This window comes from Pseudorasbora parva, chromosome 7 (genome assembly GCF_024679245.1).
Source record: "Pseudorasbora parva isolate DD20220531a chromosome 7, ASM2467924v1, whole genome shotgun sequence".
NCBI lineage: Eukaryota > Metazoa > Chordata > Actinopteri > Cypriniformes > Gobionidae > Pseudorasbora > Pseudorasbora parva.
The window spans coordinates 46,879,425-46,904,924 of NC_090178.1; the positions used below are offsets into that span (position 1 = coordinate 46,879,425).

General features: G+C 38.3%; 1 protein-coding gene across 1 annotated transcript in view; it reads right to left on the bottom strand.

Annotated features, from left to right (window-relative positions):
- Nucleotides 1-25,500, bottom strand: part of ascc3 (activating signal cointegrator 1 complex subunit 3) — a 327,642-nt gene that overhangs the window by 246,847 nt on the left and 55,295 nt on the right. The window contains exons 6-8 of the mRNA XM_067449368.1: nt 14,984-15,185; nt 12,033-12,168; nt 8,581-8,706 (exon numbers count right to left, since the gene is read on the bottom strand). Of these exons, the coding sequence (XP_067305469.1) occupies nt 8,581-8,706; nt 12,033-12,168; nt 14,984-15,185 (464 nt within the window). The remainder of the gene's footprint in view (nt 1-8,580; nt 8,707-12,032; nt 12,169-14,983; nt 15,186-25,500) is intronic.

Below are 25,500 nucleotides of genomic sequence, written 5' to 3' on the forward strand. Positions count from 1 at the left end.
AGTTGCGGAGGCTTTAGTTAATGAATAGAGGCACTTCTCCTCTCTTACTAATTCACACCGCTTATATCAATCTCTGTCGCTCGCTGCAGACGGGAAGAGTGATCCGCTCGAGCTGCAGACGGCACAAAGACAAACCAGCCGATTATGATGAAACTCGTGTGAAATCGCACTTGTTCTGTGCTTGATGTTTGCTTTACCTGTGATGTATAGTTCTGTAGTCTTTTAAAGGGAAAAAACAACAAAGAAAGAATAGCGTCCACAAAGCCAAATTTAGGGCGAAAGGCGCATCATTGATTACGCTGTGAAGCTCGGCGCTTTAATTAATGGTTTCCTGAAAGGGAGGAAAACACAAGGCTGGAAATGAGCCCCACGGGGGCCAGAAAATAAATCTGTGCTGTCCATTGGTATATTTACCCTCTTACGGAGGAGAGACAGATATTCTCCTGGCTTTTCTTCAGCCGAAACACACACAAACACAATCCCTGTGTGACTCCAGATCACGTCCTCTGCGTTAGCGACACATGAAATGAGCGATGATCTGAGATCTTGCGCCGCGATAACAACGGAGACGGGACATTTCTCCCGCTTTCATTTTTCAACTGCTTGGGTTTTTTTCAAGTGGGCGACGGTGGGCAAGTCAAGCGTATTTTTGTCTCCATTAGGGCAGTGGTTTGACCCCTCCTGCTTTTAAACGCTCCCTCAGAGCAGTTATTATATTTGACACCAGTGGCAGCCACTAAAAGCCGCAGCTTTAAGCCACGTCTGCTCTTCCGCTGGAGAGTCTGTCGTTCACACACGCACACAAACACACCTGCAGGCCATTTAGTGGACTTGGAAACATGTAGGAGGACAAACGGTAATGCCTGAATATGATGCATCTGTCTGTGATGATTACAAGCACTGAGAACTTCAATGGATTCCAGCTGAGATATATTATATTATATTTAACATTGTACATTTAACATATATACTATTAACATTGTGTTCGAAAGAGGAAAGCCTGGCTGCAAATAAAAGGAGGCTTAAACATATCTTTCATTCTAATATTTAAAAATAAACTACAAATATGTTTTGTCCTCGTGATAATGGATGGTTTAGTTGTTTTTTTCTAGCATATTTGTGACAAAACAGACGAGGTCGTGGTGTCGCTCCAGATGAGTCATTCTCCGTCGCTCTGTGAAACTGCATCTGTCTGAAAGCAGATGGTGGAACGTCACATTTTTGTTTGGGTGAATTAGGTCCGAGGCCACACTGAAAACCTGGAATTTGTATTTAGTTTAAACCTAGAAATAAACAGTTTTAGCATGTGGATCATTTACTGACCCTCGTGTCGTGTCAAAATTCAGCAGCAGAACATGAAGGAATTTTTTTCTTTTCTTTATTATTAGTAGTAGTATTATTACTATTTTACAAGATATCTTATTTTGTGTGCCAGAGAATAAAGTCAGTCATGCAGGGTTTGGAAAAAAACATTCATTAGAATTCACATTTTTGCACTTTTTCTACCCAAACATGGGGTTGAGCCAGTTTGTTCATTTTTAGGTTATGTTTTTCAGAGTTGGGTAGATTTGCTGAGTAAGGACACATCAAACTGCACCCCTCCCTACACTCTGACGTAGCAACCTGCTGTCGACATTACAGGCTTTTTGCATCTTCAGAAGTGATTCAGTCAAACACAAAGTAAAAGAGAGTTGCAATGGTCCATTTGCTTAAAGGGGGGGTGAAACACTCAGTTTCAGTCAATCTCATGTCAATCTTGAGTACCCATAGAGTAGTATTGCATCCTTCATATCTCCGAAAAGTCTTTAGTTTTATTATATTTATAAAAGAAATATGGGCTGTACCGAGTCTTTCCGGGAAAAAAACGAGCGCCTGGAGGCGTATCGTGTGGGCGGAGCTAAAGAATGACGAGCACGCAAAGCGGTGACGTCCTCAAGCGTGGAGAAACTCATGGCTATCGATCGGATTCAGGACGTCCGTCTCTGTGGTATGGACTGTATTTAGTGGCCTGTCAACATTTGTGTGTGTTTACTCGAAGTTTATGAGGACATGATTCGGTTTATGGACTATCGTATGCGACTAAACATTAGCAGTAGCAAGCAAAACAGTTTTGCACGTCAGACTAGTGTAGTGTTATACATAGAACAACAATAGAATAACGTTAACCTTTAGCGCATTTGAATGACGAAGCACGCGATCTCGTCGTTTACTGATGTTTACTCACGCGACGATAGCCAACAGCACAGACATTTGAAGCAGTTTTACTCACCGGCTGCTTCCAAAGCAGGACCGAACCTTTATCGCTGGGACGGCTCCATCAAAAACACACTTCTTTGGTATTTCTGCGTTCAAATCGGTTCAAATGCAGCACTGCCTTCCCAGAATGCTGTGCTGAAGCGTTGAAGTCACTCGACGTCACTCATAGGAATAAAGTGGAGCGCGGCGCGTCATAAGTGTTCACGGACGACTGGATCTGCAGCTGAGAGAGTGTTTACGGCGTGCATTTCCTCTCTCGCTCTAGTCACGTGCGCGCGCACCCTACCGGGAGAAGAGCCCGTACGGCCCATACAAGGACCTTCCGTTCTATTAACGTCAAGTCGACCCATACTCAGAAAAAAACTCTCCGAAACTTTTTTTTGACACAGAAATACTCCATCAAACGTCCAACATTAGTTTTTCAAACTTTGTCTATGTTTAGGATGGGAATCCAAGTCTTTAACAGTGTAAAAAGCTCAGTATGCATGAAACAGCATTCCCCCCCCCCCCCCCTCCCCTTAATGCAACAATATAAAATAAACCGATTGTATCCATAAAGGTACTGAATCTAATTAATATTGATGTCGAAATGAGTTCTCAGAACTGTGTCTATAAGTCAGTGTCTATGAGAATGATTTTACATGCATATATTGGCAATATTGCATGCATAAAAACTGATTAAATATGCTGTATTAAAGGGATAGTTCACCTAAAAATGAAAATCCTGTTACCATTTAGTCACGCTCAAGTTGATCTAAACCTGTATAAATGTCTTTGTTCTGCTAAATACGAATGAAGACATTTGAAAGAATGTGTGTAACCAAGCAAATCTCAGCAGTCTTTGACTACCATAGTATTTTTCACCCCACTATGATAGTCAATCGCTGCTGAGATCTGCTTGTTTACACACATTCTTCAAAATATCTTCATTCGTGTTCAGCAGAGTCATTTATACAAGTTTGGCATTTATCAACAACTTGAGTGTGACTAAATTATGACAGAACTTTGATTTTGGGTGAACTATCCCTTTAAGATCTGTACACCAAAATGCTGAGTTTTTCCTCCAAAATGCCTGTTGGGATCTTTTCTAATGTTGGGTAGTTTTTCTAATCCAAGCCATTGTGTCCCTACTGGGTCAATCTTATTCACAATATATTACAACAACCCAGCTGTTGAGTTACACAGAGCATGGGATTTTTGTATCTTCTTCAGGAGAGTACCACTAATTTAGTGCATTTCTTCAGTGAAATAAAAGTTTGCACACATTTTATCTGTATTGTCTTTAAATGTAGAGTAAATGTATTTATTTTACACAACACAACATACGGGGATGAGATGTCAGTCAGCTAAACGTGCCAGTCAGCACTGGTCGTTTTGCATAATGGAAATGCTGCATGCCTTGCATTAAATAAACTGATTTTATTCGTTATAATACTGAATCTAATTACTGGATGTTCAAATGCGTTTTCTACTGTGAGCTTTGCAGGGTTTTGTGAGCTTTGCTCTACTGTGAGCTTGTTAGTTTTGTTCATATTTGACCCAGCAGATAAGTTGCAAAACAACCCAAATTGCCTGCTTATTAATAGTTAGTACGGTAGTTTTTTTTTGTAGCTTTAAGTATTGGGTATATATATCCTAGTAATATCCTAGTAATACACATGACAATAACTAGTTAATAGTGAGAATTGGACCCTAAACAAAAGTTCTCCTTCCAACAAATACTGAACGTCTGAGGCGTATAGCACACAAAATGGGAAACACTTCAGGAGTTTCAAAATTGTGACGCCAAACCCCATCATGAAAGAAGAAAGCTGTTGTGTGTACAACTGTAACAATGAACGCTCACCAGGATCAACTAAATGCTGGATTTTCTAAAGCGTGCAAGTTTGCGGCTCTTTTGCTGCAGTGCACACTGTTAGTCTGTTATTTTAGGGACATCGACTTCTATCGAGATGGCCTCTGAGCGGTCCTTGTCAAAAGAAAGCTGCACGAGACTATCTTCAACCCAACGCATCTCAGCGTGCACTCATTCAAAATAAAGGAGGCATCACAAACACAGAGGTTGTGTGGTGTATGTTCAAAACTGATAGATATTTACATATGTATGATGTAAAAAATAAGATGGTAATCTTGTAAAAATAGAAATAGTATATGGGTTAAATGAGCTCCCTAACTTGCTGAATGTATTCTGTCCTTTATTTAAAGAGTGTCATGGCTAAATCAACCCAAATTGGTTGAGATTGTGGATGAAATATCCCCTATTAACCCATATTACCACACACCTTTACAAACCAGCAACTTAATGAACAACAGTGTCTGAAAGCGTCCACACAAAAGAACCTCCTGAAATTGATTTCAGACAGGCTTCTGAGGCAGCATAACTGTCTAATGATCCTCAACGAACGGGGAGAAATTTTAAAGTGAACATGTAATTACTACAATACTCAATTCTCTGTGGAACAAAATCAAAAGTTGAAGAAAACATGCTGAAAAACATCCATTATACACAAACTAACCCCCAACTGCAACTTTCAGAAGCCATTTTGATTTATTCACTCAACTGTCATGGAATCAAACGCACAGGATGTGAACCGATCATTGCTTTCCTACCTACTTTTTTTCTGCTTTCGGATGAAAACAGTGTTGACTACCCCAGTATGTGTTAGTTAGCCAATCATAGCTGCTTAATAATAATAATAATAATAATTTGTTACATTTATATAGCGCTTTTCTAGGCACTCAAGCGCTTTACATGGAAGGGGGAATCTCCTCAACCACCACCAATGTGCAGCTCCACCTGGATGATGCGACGGCAGCCATATTGCGCCAAAACACTCACCACACACCAGCTGATTGGTGGAGAGGAGACCGAATGATGAAGCCAATCAGGATATGGGGATTATTAGGAGGCCATGATGGACAGGGGCCAATGGGCAAATTTGGCCAGGATGCTGGGGTTACACCCCTACTCTTTATCGAAGGACATCCTGGGATTTTTAATGACCACAGAGAGTCGGGACCTCGGTTTAACGTCTCATCCAAAGGACGATGTTGTTTGGCAGTATAGTGTCCCCATCACTATACTGGGGTGTTAGGACTGACACAGACCACAGGGTGAGCGCCCCCTGCTGGCCTCACTAACACCTCTACCAGCAGCTCCTAATTTTCCCAATTGGTCTCCCATCCAGGTACTGACCAGGCTCAGCTCTGGTTAGCTTCAGTGGGAAACCAGTCTTGGGCTGCAGGATGATATGGCTGCTTACATATAAACATCTTTTTCTGGATATATTTGGTTCAATAAACCGTGGCTAACATTATGAGTGGAAAATGTGTGTATTAAAGACTGACAGATGAATTAAAACCTAACAGCTGAGCCTCACATAACAATAAAGAAAACACCACACAACTCAGCAGGCATGACCAATCAATCTATTTAAACTCAAGACTTCGCCAATCACCGAGTCACCTTTGCTGATCTTGTGAATCTAAACATACCTTGTAGCTCAGGCATGACCATACGGCTGTCATTATGATTGACACACTGATGCCTGTAATTAAAGGAGACCCACAGTAAAGTCTAAACCACGGCCAGCATGTCCTCTAGTTCGGCGAGGAGGTTGTTGTGCACTTTCCTGTCAAAATCAAGTCTAGCCTATTTGCTAAAGTAAGTCTTTGTGAGCCTCTTAGCTTTGGACTCTGTTGGTGAAGAGAGGTTTTCAAAAGTCTTTCAGGTTTGGATGGACATTATGTCTTCAGAAGAGATATAAAAAGCTCTGGTACTTTGGGGTGAAGTCAATAAAAAAAAAAAGTGCTGCAAGCATGGTTTTGAATGGGGATGGTCAAGTTTGTGACATTGATGTCTATATGAATATGATTTCCGCTAACGTCCAGGATGAGCATGCTTTGCCATAGTTTTTTCGTCGAGTTGGCTGGTAAGCCATTGACAAATGTAATTGTTCAGCTTTTCAAAGCTCATGTGGTCAGTCGCATGATTGCCAGCTGTAAATAAAATGTCAAATGCTTGGAATAATAAGAATAAATTCATATCTAATTTAATAATAGCTAAATATTATACTGATTTAAATCTTCTGTTTAAAAATAGGCATGTATAGCTCTGACATGCTATATAGATAAGAAGTAGGGCTGTGCGATATTGAAGAAAAATGTGATATGCAATATCTTGCTTAAATAATGCAATATACAAAATGTGATACGATATTGCTTTTAGTGTGTAAAATCTATTTAAATTATATAAATATATATAAATATATATATATATATATTTAAAACCTGAGAATGATACCATTTGTGTTTCACATTCTTTCTGGGAAAAGAAAGCATCACTACAACAAATCGGACAATATAATTTTAACATCAATGTAAACAAAACAAAAAAATGTAATGTAGATATTTAAATACCAAAAACTCTTTTGCTTGACTTGGTAACATTTTTATATCAGCCTAAAACTGAACATCAAGAACATCCAGATTAACAAAGACTCCTGAACTAAGGGTCGACGATTATTTTAGTTTATCTTTGTTAATAAAAATAAGAACTAAAAACAGTAGTCTTCACATGCATTAAATATACACTGATACATAATAAAGCTACAAAGGTTATTCAGCCAAGAGCACAGAGTGATTTTCTCTTCTCTGTTTGTTTGACAGACAGCGGCAGGTTTGCTGGATTATTAGCCGCCTGTCACTTTAAAGGGATCCTCTGGCGTTAAGACGTGTATGGCTTAATCTAACATAAATGATGTCTATTACTGAAATATGTAGTAGAAAACCCGTGAACGATCTACATTATTTAAAAAATCTATTTCATATTTGGACCATGGGCGGCGCCATTTTGCTTGCGTTTTGGGTTGATGACGTAGAATGGTTGCACTCCTCAATCAGCTGGTGCTACCCGTAGCTATTTATACCACAACGCAACTCGAAAATTGTTTCAGAGTTAAACAAAACCAATTAATTGGTTTGTAAATGTACTTAAAACACACTCAAACATACATGTGGACACAAACTCACCTGCAAACTGATCGGCGGGGGCGCGCGCACACACACACACACACCTGACAAACTGCTCTGTCTCAATCAAGGTGTTATCGGCTGCTCTCGTCAGTCTCCACGACAGGGGCTGAATCCGAAATCGCCCCCTATACCCTTAAATAAGACACTTTACTGTCACTCATTACATTACAGCTGTTTGAGCGTGTGCGCACACGGTGCGTGTGTTTGTGCGCGCGCAGTGCGAGGATGTGTGTGTGTGTTTGTGCTGATCTGTTGGGGTTTGTGTGGGGGTGTGTGTGAGTGTGTGAGAGAGAGTTTGTGCGCATATGTGTTTGAGTGTGTTTTAAATGCAATTACAAAGCGATTAATTGGTTTTGTTAAACTCTGAAAAATGTTCGAGCTACGGGTAGCACCAGCTGATTGCCAAGTGCAAACAATCTACGTCATCAACCTTAATGGCGCTGCCCATGGTCGAAATATTAAATTGATTTTTTTTTTTATGTAGATCTTTCATGGATTTTCTACTACATATTTCAATAAGAGACATAATTTGTTATATTAAGACTGGTCTTAACACCAGAGGATCCCTTTAAGACCTCATGCATGGATCCAATTGACATGTATTCGGTTTCTTTCCCCATCTGATATCGTTCACTTAAAGCATAACGGACTGTGTTTACATGAATACTCATCAAGACAGCCATTTTGACATAACTGTGTATTTGCTAGTTTGACTGTAACGACACGAAACAGAAAGTTGGCTTGTGCGCACATTTCGGTGTTTGTATCAGAGAGCGCAAGACAGCAAGGAGTTGTTTCAATAACTCTTTTTAGCATCAAGCAAGTCACATAAGTAACAGTCGTGTGCCCAGTCTATTCTCTGCCATATGAGTCGACCTTATACGTACACTATTCACAATGTTGAAGTAGGATATTAAAATCATTCAGAAATTGCGTGCCGTTGCAATATGTACATTTGCGATATTCTGATATATTGCACAATTCTTGCATCTTGTTTACGGATCATCACGACACCCTGCGTCAAACGAATCATCGTGCCAAAAACAGGCAGATATCGTGTAGTCTGAACCCGGCATTAGACACATTAAGACAGCGCTTACAAAACACAAACATAAGTCGCTGCGGCAAACCATGGCATGCTGGCTCTGACACCACTTGGAGGAGATTTTAGGCATAATGTCATCAGTCAATATGAACAGGAGAAATGTGTGGGATTAGTTGTGAAGAGCTCATGGAGTGCGAACACAAGCACTGATAAATGTCAACAGCTGTAAATAAGCCGCCACTGACCTCGTCCAGCTCCGAGATGAACACGGGTTTCTCCTCAAACCCAATGGGCATGGGATTGTTGGGGGGGATCTCAACCTCCTCATACATCTTATTATTCTCTCTTCTGATCCCCTCGGGCAGCAGCATCTGCCGGCACAGCAGAGAGGACATAATTACACACAACACATACAATTAAACCTACATCATGCATTAGCTCACGGCAATAGTCAAAAACTAAACGCTGAAGACCAACGTTGAGGACTGTGGCCACCACTGCGCTTCATTACAGCTGAAATTAACTGAAAAGTCTCAGTCGTAACGCAAGCTGCACTTCTTTGTGTGTTTTCTTTGAGCAGTAGAATGCAGTGGGTTGAGCTGAGCTCGCTATACATTCTCTAATGAAAATCATTTATAGAATTAGGAGAATAAATATCTAATTTTAGCACGCTGCACTTCCTCCAGCTCCTATAATTACAACTCATTTTCAGCAAACTGAGAGCATATGCCGAACTAATGAATGTGTCATAATCAGCTGTTGATCACAGTAGACAGCATCATACGTCATATCTGCTAGTGCTACTCATCTTAGTCACATATTGTAGCTCTAAATGTATTGCCAGGGCCAAAATCATTGTGGAAATCATTGTTTTGTCATTCTAAGCATTCAAATAGTGCCTCAATTATTATTAATAGGAAGCAAGACATTATTGTTATTTCACACATTTAGAAGTCCTCTTGTGGACAAAACTTTGGCACTTAACTCGTTATCATTACTACTATTACTTTAATTATTATTACAAGGGATGGGACGGTATGAAAATTTCATATCACAATTTTCAATATCATCACAGTTTTGTTCAAATGAGATGAAAGTGTTCAAAAAGAAAAGAAGTGATGCACATATTTAAAAAAGTTTTATATATGAAAATCAACAAAGCAACAGTACAAGCCGATTTATCCACGTGCCGTCTTGCATCTCTATTTTTAGGGTGCTTTCACATCTGCCTCATTTAGTTCGGTTGAATCGTACTAGAGTTCGTTTCCCTCTTTGGTGCGGTTCGTTTGGTCAGGTCTGAAAGCAGCAATCGCACTCGGGTGCGCACCAAAAGCGGACCAAACAAGCGTACCGAGACCTCCTTGAAGAGTTGGTCTCGGTACGATTTCAAACGAACTCTGGAGCGGTTTGTTTGTGGTGAGAACGTGATCCGACCTCGAACAGAACCAACTGCAAAAGTACTGATCATTTTTGGACTGAACCAGCTGCCGTAGTTAGCTGCGCTGACATTGTGTGCATGATATTATTACCTGAAAGATCGTTGGCAATATTTTCGGAAGATGGAAGCATGTCAAGAGTTAATAATTAATGCACGCCTCCTCTTGAAGTGACGAGCGATGCGCGCTCGCCGTCTGCAGTGCATTAGAGCAGTGTTTTCACGCCGCATCCGTGCTTCATTATAGAAATGTTTTGTTTGCATACTGTGGTAAATACACACCGTGTAGTAGATAATTGCCAGGGACAAAACTGGCCCGCGCAGTCGTCTCTCCATAGTGTTATTATAGTTTGCTGGCTTTGCCTCTCCTGTTGGAATTTTCCCACATGTAAATTCTGACAAATCGAAAAGCAGTTTAGGAAATACGCCATGGCCAATGAGTGATGTGGATGTTGTCACGTGTCTGCGTTTTGGTTCGTTTCAACTGGTTCGGACCAAAGCAATCAGTGTGGTGTGAAAAGAAACCAACAAATCTGAAAAATGCAACAATGTATAATTGTTTGCCCTTGGTTCGGACCAAATGAACCGAACTAGAGATGTGAAAGCACCCTGAGATTGCATTGACAATAAATAATATTCTAACATTGTTTTGCTCATCTTGTTTTGTAATTAAACATTATTTATAAACAGTAGGGCTGTCAAAATTAATGCGTTAATTAACACAAACTCATTTTAACGGCACTAATTTTATTAACGCGTGATTAACACAGCGCGCATTTTCCGTTTGATCCGTGGCCGGTGGTTGGAGAAATAGAGATCAGCCATAGACGTGAAGGATGCAGCAGCAGACATTAATAGAGAACATTACTCTGAAGCAAGTGCAGTTATCGCCTACATAAGCTACCATATTTTCTGCTTAACTTTTATTACGTTTTATAAACATGCCACTTATGTAGCATGACAGCTTACTAAGGTTATAGTTTATTATAGATACAATTAGTGTTGTCAAAAGTACCGACAGCTACCAAACCAAAATGGACACTGATATTTTTTAAACGTGCCGCTGTAAGTGCTGTTAAGAGGAATTGAACACCTCTGACTGGTTATTGTGCTTACATGCTCATCAAACATTACTGTGATTGGCTACAATGATCAGTGCTTTACAAACATGTAAATATACAATATTATATATTTTTACAGGCCTACTATATTTTTAACAGAGCACTTACACGGATACACACAGAGCGTTTGAATGCAGGCATCTATTGTAGCATATCCGATGAGTGTGTGAACACAATGGCCAATCAGAGGTGTTTACCATTCAGCTCAACAGCGCTCAAAGCGTCACACTTTTTTAAATTTCAGTACCGATTTGGTATCGGTCGGTACTTTTGACAACACTATCACGGACAGTGACAATATATATTGTGTATAGTTTACGCAACATGAAAATTACTTCGAGAGAAAAAAAATTACGTTTACAGAGTTTCAGTGTCAGTACATAAATAAATAAATAAATAAATAAATAAATAAATAAATAAATAAATAAATAAATAAATATATATATATATATATATATATATATATATATATATATATATATATATATATATATATATATATATATATATATAGCGTAATAATGCAATGGGGGAATATTTGCGGGTCCTGATAATGCCAAATGTCTTACTCAACATTATTTTAAATACCAAAATTAGCATTTTAATCAACAGTACATTTTCTGTTAACCATTATCTCTTTGAGTATCGCAATAGTATCAAATTGTGAGTTCAGTATTGTAATATGTATCGAATCGTGTCATGAGGGTATTGTTACACCTCTAACAGTCGAGTTGAGTGTGAGCACAATGGCCAGATAAAGCAGTCAACGAAAGTAGGCATATAATTCAAAATGTCCTTGTTTACCCGCTTGTCCACACAGTGAGCTACACCACATGCACACTAGAAAGCGCTAGAACCACCTGTCCCACCCCACCCGCAGGAAAAAGACGAGGCCCAAATGAATTCATTTCAATCGCTGGAAGATGGCCTGCAGCAGGAATTTTAATTAAGACATCATAAAAACTGGATTAAAAACAAAGGCTCTGGGTAATCTAGTGTGTGATAATGTGATATAATTGAACAGATTGGCATGATGCTGAGTAAACAAACCACTGGGGAGAGATTTCACATTTAAGAGTGGAGATTTATTTTCCCTCTGTGTCTTATAGAAGAGTCCGATTAGTGGCGGGTGTGCTCTTACCTTGGCTCCTCCGACAAATGCAGAGGTCTTGATGGCTTCAGCGAAAGAATCATAAACGTGAGGGTAACGAATGCGTTCGTAATCTCTGTGCCGTCCTAACACCGGGGAATAGCGTGCTGTCAGCAAGGCCTGCTCCCTACACACAAATACAGAGATTCACATCAACAGACTTCATAAAAATCCAGACTCATCAAATGAGAGCAGATGTTTTTGATAATAACTAATAACAAGTTCTGAGCCATTTAAAATAGTCATCGATCATTGAAATATCTGTAACAAATCATATTAAAGACTTTTATAGACATGTTAAACCTTTACATAAATCTAAGATGGCACGCTCGTGGCTCATTGGACACTTTGGAGAAAGCTTTCTAAAAAATCACAAGCTCCAATGTGATTGGTTGGCTTTAAGGAGTGCACAGATTTATATCAGAACCTGTCCCTAATGGTCTTACAATGCAGAGTGTCTGATTTTTAATGTTTTATGTATGTTGTAACTGTTTTAAATTGTGTAACTTGGCTGCCTCTTGGCCAGGACTCAATGGGACTCTCCTGGTTTAAAAAAATAAAAATAAAAATTACTTTTCACGATATTGGAAGAAAAATAAAATAAACTTACACCGCGATAGGGCTAAACGATACACTGATTTTTCACCATCATCGTGATATGAACTCTCGCGATGAACACATCGCAACAGACAGCTTGACACGCTGAATGAGGGAAAACGTTTCGTTTATTATATGCGACAAATAGCCTAATAAACATTTGGCCTATCACGTTTAGCCCTGAAGACATGGCTGGCGCGTTCATACTATTTGGCCAATCAGCTGAAGCCCCAGGAAGTGTCAGCTACGCTCAGATTGATTTGCGAGGTGTCAATTTATTTGCGACACGGTGTCGTTAGCCAAGAGTGAGGAAACTTCAGCTATATGGAATTATTTTGGATTTAGGAGAAATGACAAATGTTACAAACACAGGTACGGTGTAAAACCTGCCGAACAGTGGTGGCAAACAAAAGAGGGCAGATATTTTTTTGCTGGTTTTATGAGCCCTTAAGGGTTTTAGTAGTGAGAGCCATTACAGTTATTTTAAATGGCCATTTTATTTATATTTATTTATTTAATTATAAGAGCTATTTTCCCCACATTTATTTCATTTAAAGAGAGAAGTTTTTGTTGAGTTTACAAGAAAATATTGTAAAAGAAGAATTTTCTTTTAGTTACAATCAGGGCTGGCACGTGCCTGTAGGCAAACTAGGCCTTTAGTATTAAATGGCTCAGAACACACACACACGCCCATTCACGGGATGTAAAAGAAAATTATTCATCAGACCAGGCCTCCATTGCTTCGTGGTCCAGTGCTGATGCTCACGTGCCACTGTTGGTGCTTTCGGCGGGGTCAGAGGTCACCCTGACTGGTCTGCAGCTATGCCGCCCCATACGCAACAAACTGAGATGCTCTGTGTATTCTGACACCTTTCCATCAGAACCAGCATTAACTTCTGGAGCAGTTTGAGCTCCAGTAGCTCGTCTGTTTGATCGGACCACACGGGCCAGCCTTCGCTCCCCACGTGCATCAATGAGCCTTGGCCGCCCATGACCCTGTGGCCGGTTCTCCACTGTTCCTTCCTTGGAGCACTTTTGATAGACACTGACCACTGCAGACCGGGAACAGCCCACAAGAGCTGCATATTTGGAGATGCTCTGACCCAGTCGTCACAATTTGGCCCTTGTCAAACTCGCTCAAATCCTTACGCTCGCCCATTTTTTCTACTTCTAACACGTCAACTTTGAAGACAAAATGTCCACTTACTTCCAAATGTATTTATTTAATAATTATGAAATCATTTATATTTTAAACATTGAATTAAGGTTAATTCAATTAATGTCATTTAATTAAATTAAATTAAATACCGATAAAAGTACATTTAACAGAAATAATAAATGTAAATAAAATTTAACTGTAAATAAATTGAACATATAACAGAAAAAAAAAAAACATTGTCATGCTTATGATGAAACCATTATCCTTTCAGTTAGTAAACTCTTAGTGTGTGTGTGTGTGTGTGTGTGTGTGTGTGTGTGTGTGTGTGTGTGTGTGTGTGTGTGTGTGTGTGTGTGTGTGTAGTAGGAAACTATCTTAAATGTCAAACCTGTTAAAATGATTTTGTTTCCAAAAAAAATGCATCAAATATCGAGTGGATATTTGTGGGAATATCAACATTAAACCCTCTTTCTAAAAAGCATTTTGTAATATCAAAAGATTTGAGCACACAGAACTGCTACCTACCTTTCTGATGTCGTAATGATACCCTACATATACTTATTTATTAAATATAGTTTGAAAAAAATAAAGATCACATTCAAAAAAAAAATAAAGATCACACTCATTAGTCCAATAAAATGCTTAAAATGCTACCAAAGAGCCATCTGGGTGGTGTGTTTAGCAGTCCCAGGTATGACACATGAGCGTTTCTCATGAATCTCATTTAAAGCCAATTTTTCAGTGGTATTTTTGTTTGGTTGTTGTCTTGCAGTGGGATGATTGAAAGGCTGAGAGCGCGAGGAGACGTGTGAGGTATTAACACCTCATCTCTAATCTCTCTCCTCATGCTCTGCCTCATTTGGACGGCAGCATTTTTAATTAAACAGATCATTGCTCTTTTTCATCCTGTGAAATTAAACATTAAGAGAAAATCCCTCCTGCAAAAGCTCCAGATAGCAGTTTTATCAAGCTTTCTCCCTCTCTTCTTTTCAATAGGCCACACTCTGATATGTAGAGAAGTGCTTGTTCCCATAATGAGAGAGAGAGAGAGAGAGAGAGAGAGGGAGAGGGAGAGGGAGAGAGAGAGAGAGAGAGAGAGAGAGAGAGAGAGAGAGAGAGAGAGAGAGAGAGAGAGAGAGAGAGAGAGAGAGAGAGAGAGAGAGAGAGAGAGAGAGAGAGAGATCACCTCTGCAATCTCAGCTCCACTGGGTCAAAATGAAAAGCACTTTCACAGGATTCCCCCTCATCTCCTCGTTTCTCTCGTTTTCTCTCCTTCTTCTCCTCCTTCCTGTAAATCTTCATCATCTGCCTCTCCTGCTCGGACTGGATGGTCACCTGGCAGCCGTAAATGGGCTTGGTGGATTCATCTCTCACCACTTTATGCTTTCCTACAGTTGCAAAAAAATAATAATAACAGGACAGAAAAATTATAAAAATAATGAATATCATTATTAAAATAAAACAGTATACAAATTACAAACTATATATATATATATATATGCGCAGACTATTGCATCACTGTTGTTGATATTTTAAGGCTCACTACATAACATTTATTAAGTTAATTTCATTCTTACGTTCAGCTGCAATGCCCAACGATTGCTTATGATCTAGTGTTGATGAATTATGACTGTTGACTTCAGGCTGTTTATGGTGTAATATGTTTTAGACGGTTGTAGGAGGGCATATTTTATCTCCCTCATCTGTATGAATGAGCAGCTGGAAGTAGTTGAGACATTTCAAAATAAGAGTCCAGGTGTATTTTGGGCTTATTGATAATTAAAGGTCCCACATTATGCAGAATATTTTCTTTTCTGGATGTTTTTGGAGTTTGATTACATTTTTAAATTACTTTTTTAAAAATATATATACAAAGTGTACTTTTTTGATATCAAATAAAATAAATCATTTTGCTGGAAAAGGTCTGCTCATATCCCTTTAGACAATACCAGATTTATGTTCATATTTATTAAAGCAGTAGTTTGAGAAACAGGGCTGGGGACAGGCCAAAAAAGCAACATTAACTAAATTACCTAATGACTATTGGTGGATTTCCACTGGAAAACCAATAATAATAAAATGTAACAATTATATTTTTGTGAGATAATCCTTTGGCAAAAAAATAAATCTTTTTAGGACAGTAGTAAACAAAAAATAACCTGCACTTTGTATGATCCCTCTTAATTTTCCTACAATTACTCACGTTTACAGAATCTGCAAGGGGTTCGCAAACTTTCAACCACCACTGAAGTTAAAATTATTGGTTCATTCTGCTCAGGAAAGATCAGAAATTACGAGATTGAATCACAATAATCTTATTCTAATGACAGCCGTGGTTTTATGTTTCTCTTCAGGTACATTTACCTAACAGTACTCTAATGGTTGGCAGAAAACTATAGTGTGAACTTATAGGATTAGTTCACTTCAATATGAAAATTTCCTGATAATTTACTCACCCCCATCTCATCCAAGACGGGCATTTGTATTTTGTCTTAGTCCTCGCACATTCGCTTGAGGCGGCAGTTCTGCTTACGTCTAACGTGACTTTTCGACATGATTGCGCAATCAGTGGCGATCCGCAGAGCAGTGCAAGATGAGCAATTTAGGTTAAAAAGTATATACATTTTAAATTCTTTTTGAAAATGGCCGCTGGTTTGTGTAGATCAGGCCCTATTCCTCATCTGGGATCATCAGAGCCTCTGAAACTGCATTGATTTGGATCTTCAACCGTTGGTTCCCATTGAAGTCCATTATGTGATGAAAAATCCTGGAATGTTTCCCTCAAAAAACGTAATTTTCTTTCCACTGAAGAAAGAACTACATGGATGAGATGGGGGTGAGCTAATCCTTTAATCGAAAGTAAATATATTTCCGACATTATTTATATTACAAGTGAGTGTGTATATAAACCAAATATATTATTTATATTAGTGTTGTCAAAAATATCGATATTTCGATATGTATCGATACTGGAATATCTGAAACGATACGATTCTCAGTTTTTACAGTATCGATACCAGCTGCGCTCTCCTTCTCTGACCTACAGCGAGTTGACACACACCGGCATATTCTCCCTCAGCCCGGTTAACCTCTGAGCACGGCGAACGCGCGTTCTGCTGGATTTTTTCCTCATGACAGTGTGTTAGTGTTCTGTGTGTGATCGGTCTGAATTTCGCGCGGGATTGCATATAAATTAATTCTACTAATCCCCGCAGATTTCGTGCTCACATCTGAAGCGCACACACACAGCCTACCGTAATAAAGCCGCCTCTGACATGATACAAGTGCAAACATTTGCTTTTTTTTCCAGCTTATTATTGGTCAAATACACTCAAAGAATTATAAGTACACATCTGGAAGAGTATTAACGTAAACACAGTCGCAAACAGTTCAGGAAGAACGAGTAACAGGAGCAGTGTTTAGGATCCATGCGTCTGTTAGTCTTAAAGGGACTGCAGTCATTTGTTATTCAAACTGCAAAAAGACAAACGATCAACTGCTCTTGACTGATCAACTTGTGTAACTTTAATAGTTTCATCTGTACGCTATTGAATTTTTTACAAAGAACATTATCCAATGTTGTTTTAAATGTAATTACTATGCATTTTTTTAATTCAGTTTCTTATCTGAATGTTAGACCTACCTGAAAAAATAAAGCAGCCTATTTCATTTGTATCTTCTATTCTATTGCATTTATTTGTGCTATTGTTTGTAATCTGTTTATTTGTTCTTATTTTATTACTGTTTACTCGTCTTTTTTTATTCAGTTTACCATTCGAAATCAAGCTTTCTTGTGCTGTGTGTAAGCTATTGCAACACAATTACCCCATTGTAAAAAATACATTGAGATAGCAAAAATTTGTGAGATAATTTTAATAGTAATTGATCAATAATTGTTCAAATCAAAACAATGCCCAACCCTAAGGAACATGCTGGCCACATGAATTTTTAGTAAAAAATAACAATGAATAAAAAGTTCTGTTGTCATATTAAGCATCTTATCTTTTTTTTTTTTTACTGTGGTATCGATTTAGTATCGATATTTTAGTCTGGTATCGTATCGAAGTCATAATTTTGGTATCGTGACAACACTAATTAATATATATATTTTTTTTACTAGTGACACATTATAATCTATAGTTAATTTCTGTCAGTAAGGAGAGCAAAATAAAGGAAACTGTGACATATACCCCAAAATTCTTCATACAGTGACTAGCAGTAAAATTGATAAATATTTTGGGAGAAAAATGATTCCTTCACGTTGACCTGATCATGTTTTGCTGAAGTGTTTGTTCTTACACCACAGACTGAACTAAATGAAGCATTGATTAAGCTAAATATTATCTGTGTTGTTAAATCTAGCAGCTGATTGGCTGATTGTAATCATTACATCCCTTTCTATCAAACTTATCTGACATTAGTTCTTCTCATATGTACTGCCATTCTCTAAACTATAGTGAATAAACTGTAATAATGTTGAAGGTGTCTGAATACATTTTGGTTTGACTGCGCGCACACACACACACACGTAGTGTTTCCATGTTTTATAGGGACTTTCCATAGGCGTAATGGATTTCATACCGTACAAAGCGTATTTTCTATCCCCCTACACTGCCCCTGCCCCTAAACCTACCCATCACACACACACACACACACACAGTCCCTAAACCTACCCATCACAGGAAACATTCTGCATTTTTACTTGCTCAAAAAAACTCATCCTGTATGATTTATAAGATGTTTTCCTCATGAGGACCCAAAAATGTCCCCACAAGGACAAGATTTTGGATATTGCTAGCTTTGTGGGGACATTTTGTCCCCATAACGTAGGGATTACCAGCCCACACACACGCACGCACACGCATGCACACGCACACACAGAGAGAGAAAGATTTTGACATCAAACTATTTAAAAAGCTTAATTTAAACTGAAATGTGTGCCATAAAAAACTGTCAGCCAGCTGTGACTGCATAAATAATTAAATCATCCAGTCTGACAGAAAATGACTGGACAAAATTAAACAGAAACTCAACCCTTAAAGTCATTAACTTGCGGGAGTAGATGAAAGTTGTTCTCATGTTGCTGAAGAGAGCAGCTCAGCATCTTAAAGGTATTTTGGCCCATTCATCTATACAAAACTATTTCAGCTCATGTCTTGTAAGACTAAATGCCGCCGGGGTAGAAAAGGCTAGGGTTTAATATTAACCCTATCAGAGGGTTAAAGTGCTATCAGACTGCCTCTGTCTGCAGCACAACAGCTCAATAAAAAGCCCAATAGCTCTTGAAAGCAGATGAGATGGGATGATTGCATCGGGGCACGGGCTGATTGTCTGAATGATCTCTGCTTTATCTCTTCTAAAGGCTCACCCACGGCAAACCCATCTCCTCCCCCTATTCATCTGTCTTTCACAACACGTCCTTCAGTCCTTCTACCTCAACACTACACTGAACACCCCTCTATAAGCACCGCTCACCTGAATATGAAAAAATCCACCACCACTTACACCCCTTTTAAGTGGAGGGGTTTAGCAAAATGTACAAGCTATAAAAGCAAAGAGTTTCACTGGGTGACTTTAAAGAGGGCCTATTAAGCTTTTTTACATGTTTAACTTTCTTTAGTGTTTCTGAACTCCCTGAAATGCCTCCATTGTAGTCTTGAGCTTTCTTCCGAACACGTTACAATATTCCTCATTTAAATTATTCATAGGCAGAATTAAGGGGCGGGCCTGGTTGAGTTAGTTTGCTGCGTTCCAGGCAGGTTTTTGAGCCCATAAGTTATGACTTCAAATCAAGACTCACGACTTTGTAGTGGGTTGCCTGAAATGAGCATAGACGGTAAAAGAAATAGACAGAGCGTTCCCTTAGCGTGATGGCGCAGATGTGACGTAAGCAACCTGTCTGACAGCTGTAGGCCTTCTAGTAGTTGTGGAAAGTGAAATCTGAATCACGTTGTTTAAATGTTTTGTCCCGTTGCTTTTGGCTCACTATGAGCTTCTCCCCATTCTTCCCTTTGACTTTATCAGACTTTATGTCTCCACGTCCCCCCGACTGCCTCATAGACAGTCAAAGATTGCTTCTGAGCGTCTCCTCAGGTCTATACGGTAATTTCTCAACTGTGCGACAGAGTCGCGTTGGTTATGACGCAATCGTTAGCCTATTTTTTACAAAAACAGCTTCTGCTGGAGTGTGTTGTGTGTTGAAACTGGTGGCTATGGTAAGGGGTGGGACAATTCCCAAACACACAGGAAGCACTTGACCAATCACAACACACTGCTCCAGCTGACCAATCAGAGCACATTGTGCTTTTCAAAGGGAGGGGCTTCATAGAGACAGGAACTAAACAGAGCGTTACTGACAGACTGGGAAGAGATGAGCCGCAACAATGGAGAATATGAGGAAATAATGTGCTTTTTGAACGTGTTGTTCTTCATGTGTCTCTTCTACTAGACCTAGACATTGCAAGCAGACAACTATACTATATGTAATACTACAGAGTGCAAAACAGCTTTGTTGACTGATATTTATTTATTTTTGAGTCATAATGTGGAACTAACATCTGGTGAAGCAGCTGTTTTTGCACTGATGCCAGACTTATTTACTTGTTATGAATAATCTTTTTTTTAAAAATTCAAAATAAGCTGAAATACCTTTATTTTGTAAAGAGTTCACTGTATTAAAGCACAAAAAGGTATTACTACATGTCGAATATTAAACATTTTAAAGGGGTCAAATAAACATGGTTTAAAGGGGTCATGAAAACATTGAGGTTTGCAATGGTTCGTCTTGCGTCTGAAAAGGTCCAACATTTGTAAAAAATTTCCTTTCCTCATTTTCACTCTTTAAGGGAAAACACTCCATTACCTCTGACAGACACACAAGTAAATGCCACTTCTGTGATTGGCTAACTTCATTGCACCTGTAAGGCCGCCCAAATCGTCCCAATGAAGGCTAACGATCGGCGGGTGAAGGTCGCTGCGCGTTCGGTCTTTTCAGAGGGGCAAAGGGGAATTTATTCCAATTCCTCGTTAATCTGACTCCATTTAATGATAATTTAGAATTTAGGTTAGAATGCCATTTGGTTATTTGGTCATTCATATTTAATAGTTTAACTACACATTTAATTATTCCGTTTAACCCTTTGTTGAAATTATACCCAACCTGAATAATTCCAGAGCAAGTCAGAATCCATCAAAGTGTAACAATTTATTTAACAGTCAGGTAAATGTATAAAGCCAATTACATAGTCAATTCAAAGGTAATCCATATATAACATCAAATACTCTGAAGTAAAGAATGAAATATATACCTGACTTCTGAAAACTACATAATGCTGGCTATCTTGAGACATCCAGCATTACGGGCTGACCGGTTTAAAGTGTCGAGCCCTGAGCTCTTTGCAACATTCCCTTAAATACCCAGAAACAAATGCACAAACTCTTTCAAATGTAAACACAAGCTCACAATGGGAATTTGCATTGATCAAGACTTGTATTGATGTAAAGGCCAAATGGCTGAAAGCCACACCCACCAAACTAAGACAAGATATCTTTAAACTCTTAAAACATTGATTATCTTTTGGTTAACTTCTGTGAGGATGAGATCTTTGTACCAGTCGCACTGAGACATTTCAAATGATATCAAACACATATAATACTGTATCGTGTGGATTGACATTGTAATAAAGAGATTCTGTGTGTGTTTTCAGTGATCTCAGCATGAAAGTGGGAAGGAATTGGGGGAGAGTGGGTCAAAAGGGAAAGATGTAGATTAGCTGATAGTGAGGTGAGACTTGCGTCTCCAGTGCTGTGTGAGGGACAGTTCAGATGTTAATTTCCTTTATTTTCTCAGAGAGTCCTTGTTCTTCATTCAGACATTTCGGCATATACTAGTTTTTTCAGTCTTACACACCGTACCCACACACCCTCCTTTTCGGTGTGTTTTGATACTCGAGATGCCAATGCTGTGATAGAGCCGTAGTTTCAGCGTGGTGTCTTAATAGCACTGATGTTGAAGGCCTCCTGTGGTGAATTTCAAGTTTTTTTATGTTGTTTATATGTCTGTGTGGTGGTTTTAATATGCTTTAAGACAAATCACACTGTAAAAAAAATTTTAGGTCTCCAATTGAAAATGTTTTAGTGACTGATCACATCTACATTTTTCAGTTGGTTGAATTTCTGTGAATTGATGCAATTTAATTCACAGAAAATCAATTTGGCCAACTGAAAAATTTAGATGTGATCAATCGAAACTTTTCGATTGGAGACCTGAATTGTTTTTACAGTGAATGTTCAAATTCATCAGTCACCACTGTTGTATTTTCTCCTTAAAGCTGCAGTCTCAAGAACGTGGTCCTTGTTCATTACATCACAACACGTTGCAACCAATCCCGTCAACAAGTGGGCGGGCTTTAGCATATCATTAGCATCTCAAGAGAAGCAGGTTTTCCCGCAATATGTTTCTGTATATTTTTCTGATATGAAATTTAGCAATATTGCAGGTGAATAATGTATATGATACATATTACGATGTAATGATGAACTATACGTCTTTCTCCACTGATGTCCGTAATTGTTCAAAGTGTTTCTAAGGATGCTGATTGTTAGAAATCAGGCTGAGATGGCGAACGGGAAAATGGTCTGTGTAACATTAGAAACACATTATTAGCTGACGTAGCCAAGCAAAAGGCTAATTATATTAATTACCGACGTAGCTAATTATATTAATTACCTAATTAACCTAATTAATTAATTACCTAAATACCTAAGCTAATTATATTAATTAATTACCTAATTAATTACCTAAATACCTAAGCTAATTATATTAATTACCGACGTTTGCTGACGTAGCCAAGCAAAAGGCTAATTATATTAATTACCGTTGTGTCCGACGTTGTAGAAAGCGATGCATAAAAGGCATTACCATTCTGATACATCAGCTTGTAGACAAGCCTGTATAATTCAGTTTTCCACTTCTTCTGAATCAGTTTCAGGTTCAAACATATATGGCTGAATTAAACCAGTGTTCCCACTTGCCTTTGTGCAGAGTTTACTACAGTAACTAGAGTATAGTTGACCAAGAGGATCTCAGAGCTGGTGTGATTGAGTGGAGGTGAATACTAAATGAAGCAAGGGTGTAGTTACATTCAAGCTATTTTAAGGCATATGGAAATTATTTTCACTGGAAAAATGTTTAAGTGTTTAATTTTGGTGATCAAAAATTTGTTTTGGGCGACACAACTATTGACTACAGTTGTTGTATTTTAGATCTGGGTAGATAAGAATAATTCATATTTTAAAGCTACACTGTGTAAATTTTTTAGTTTATTCTTAGCTAAAAACACTTAGTTCTTTCAATTATATTTACTTGTTTCAAGTAATAAAGTATTCTCGTAAGTTTATAATCTGCCACTGAAAATACACACTGAAGTGAGTAAATACTTCATATGACAGTATCATAAATAATTAATTAACATTCACTGACATTAACATTCACTTAAAGTCACTTCCATTTTAGATGCAATATTGAGTGCTTTTGTTCGATTTCAGCAGCGAAAATCATTCACACACAGCAGAACTGTAATGCATCTCACAGCAACAGGTGTTACTGAATGATTCAGTGTTTGAATGAATCATTTGAATGGCTGACTCATTAAGACTGCCACCTGCTGCCACCTACTGGAGGTTTAGTCTCATGTTTAAACATACTTTCCAACATTTCTTATGTGTCTATTCAAAACTACAAATCTCAAAACATGATTTAACGCAGTTGTAATTTTTCAATGTAAATTATTTATTTTTATTTATTTTCATAAATTATTTATTAACAGCCCTTATAGTCTTTTAATTTAATTTAATGTATTGATCTAATTACAATATAAAATTAAACCTGAAGCATAGCCTATATTTAATAAGATTAGGGGGGAAATGCCCTTTATAAAAGGTAAAAATATCACAATTTTGAAATGATTCAATAAAATTTGTATTTAAATTTTTTTAATTCACAAATATGCAGATTTAAATATGTCAAAGCTGATTGAACACTGGTGAGAATATTGCTTCAGAATAAATTATAGTTACAACACTCACACTCACACTCACACTCACACAAAATTAAAAAAAATATCAAACTTTTTTCCAGACAAGCACATTTTTTACTTGGACAAGTGAATGAACGATTTACTTGTCCGAAGGACAAGCATATGACCATGCTTAATGTCAAGCCCTGCCATGTTGCCCCTCCATCTTGACAGTACATTAGCCAAAGAGGGACATACCCGTAAATTCAAGGTTCGCTTTTCACATTTTAACACTCGATGGTACTCATTGACGAGGTGGAATTGGAAGCCATGTTAATCTTGGACTAATTCGGCCACCGTAGGAGTTAAAACGAAATCAGAATTGAGAGGAACAGAAACTAATATTCACTGGATGGTCATATACCATTACACTGCTAGATGGGGGAAAATATCACACAGTGTAGCTTTAAACTAGGGCTGGAATGAAGCATTGACGTAATCGTTTCCATTGATTATGTAAATTAGTCAATCTGAGTGAACGCTTCGATTCGATGAGCTGTTTATGTCATCCCTGATGATGGCGGATCAGACTCTGGTCATGCTGAAAATCAGCCAAAAAAATAGAGCACTATCTCAATTGTGGGAGTTTAAAGTCAAATAAAGCCATGCTCTGCACACTTTGTAAAACTGAGCAAACCACAGCAGCACAACTTCTCTGCAGGAGCATCCGAAAAGAAAACATCTCAGGGTTCTCCTACCTCAAAACGCTCAGTAGTATTTAGACTATTATAATGATTTTTTACACAGCACTACAATACGGTTGTCAGTCCTATATTTTGTGCTTAATATGGCTGCGTTCATACAAACATATAGTGGGTGTCAGACACACGAATCAATATTACAAAGCATTTAACGCTGTTGTTGGTTATTAAAATATCTAAATGGATGAGCTCGGGCCTGATTGGACCCATTAATTTAATAACGCGCTGTCAATGATCAGTTTTATGGACACCGCTATGTTTGATACAGTCGCTATACAGCTCCATAGTCAGAGCCCAATGGAGCAGTAGCAGACTCATATTCTGACTAGAATCTGAGTATGACAACATCAGGCTAGTCTTTTTGGACTGGAAAGGAAGTTTTACAGTATTTCATCACAGTCTGACCTCTCATTTCAAAAGTTTTTTTTTTTTTTTTCAAAAGATCACTAAGCAATTACAGAGGCATGCTTTTCATTATGCTCAAAATTCGTTACATTTGTTTTTAACAAAAGATTTACCAGCAAAGCAGTCTGAGAGGAGCAATACATGAAAGACAGACATGGTGCAAAGATTCGATCTCCTTGCCTCTTGAACTTGATGTCAGATAGTCTGTGAAAGGCAAGACTTGCCAACATGAGACTTATGTGCAAAAGAGCAAGAGATGGAGACGTCTGAATGCAAGTGACACAGCTCAGTTTTCAGACAGGTCATTACCAACCTGCCTGATCTAATCAGACATGTCCCCTTTAATGACAATGTTAATTATGCAATGCGTCTGTTTTAATTGCCATCTAAAGCTCACTGCTGGACAGTCTATCCTGTTAAATGGCCTTTACACTGTTCTACAAAACTGACCATTTGAACACATGTTAAGTTTATAACTTTTTCAGGAGTTTCAGGAGAGAATTTATCTCCAAACATGAGTA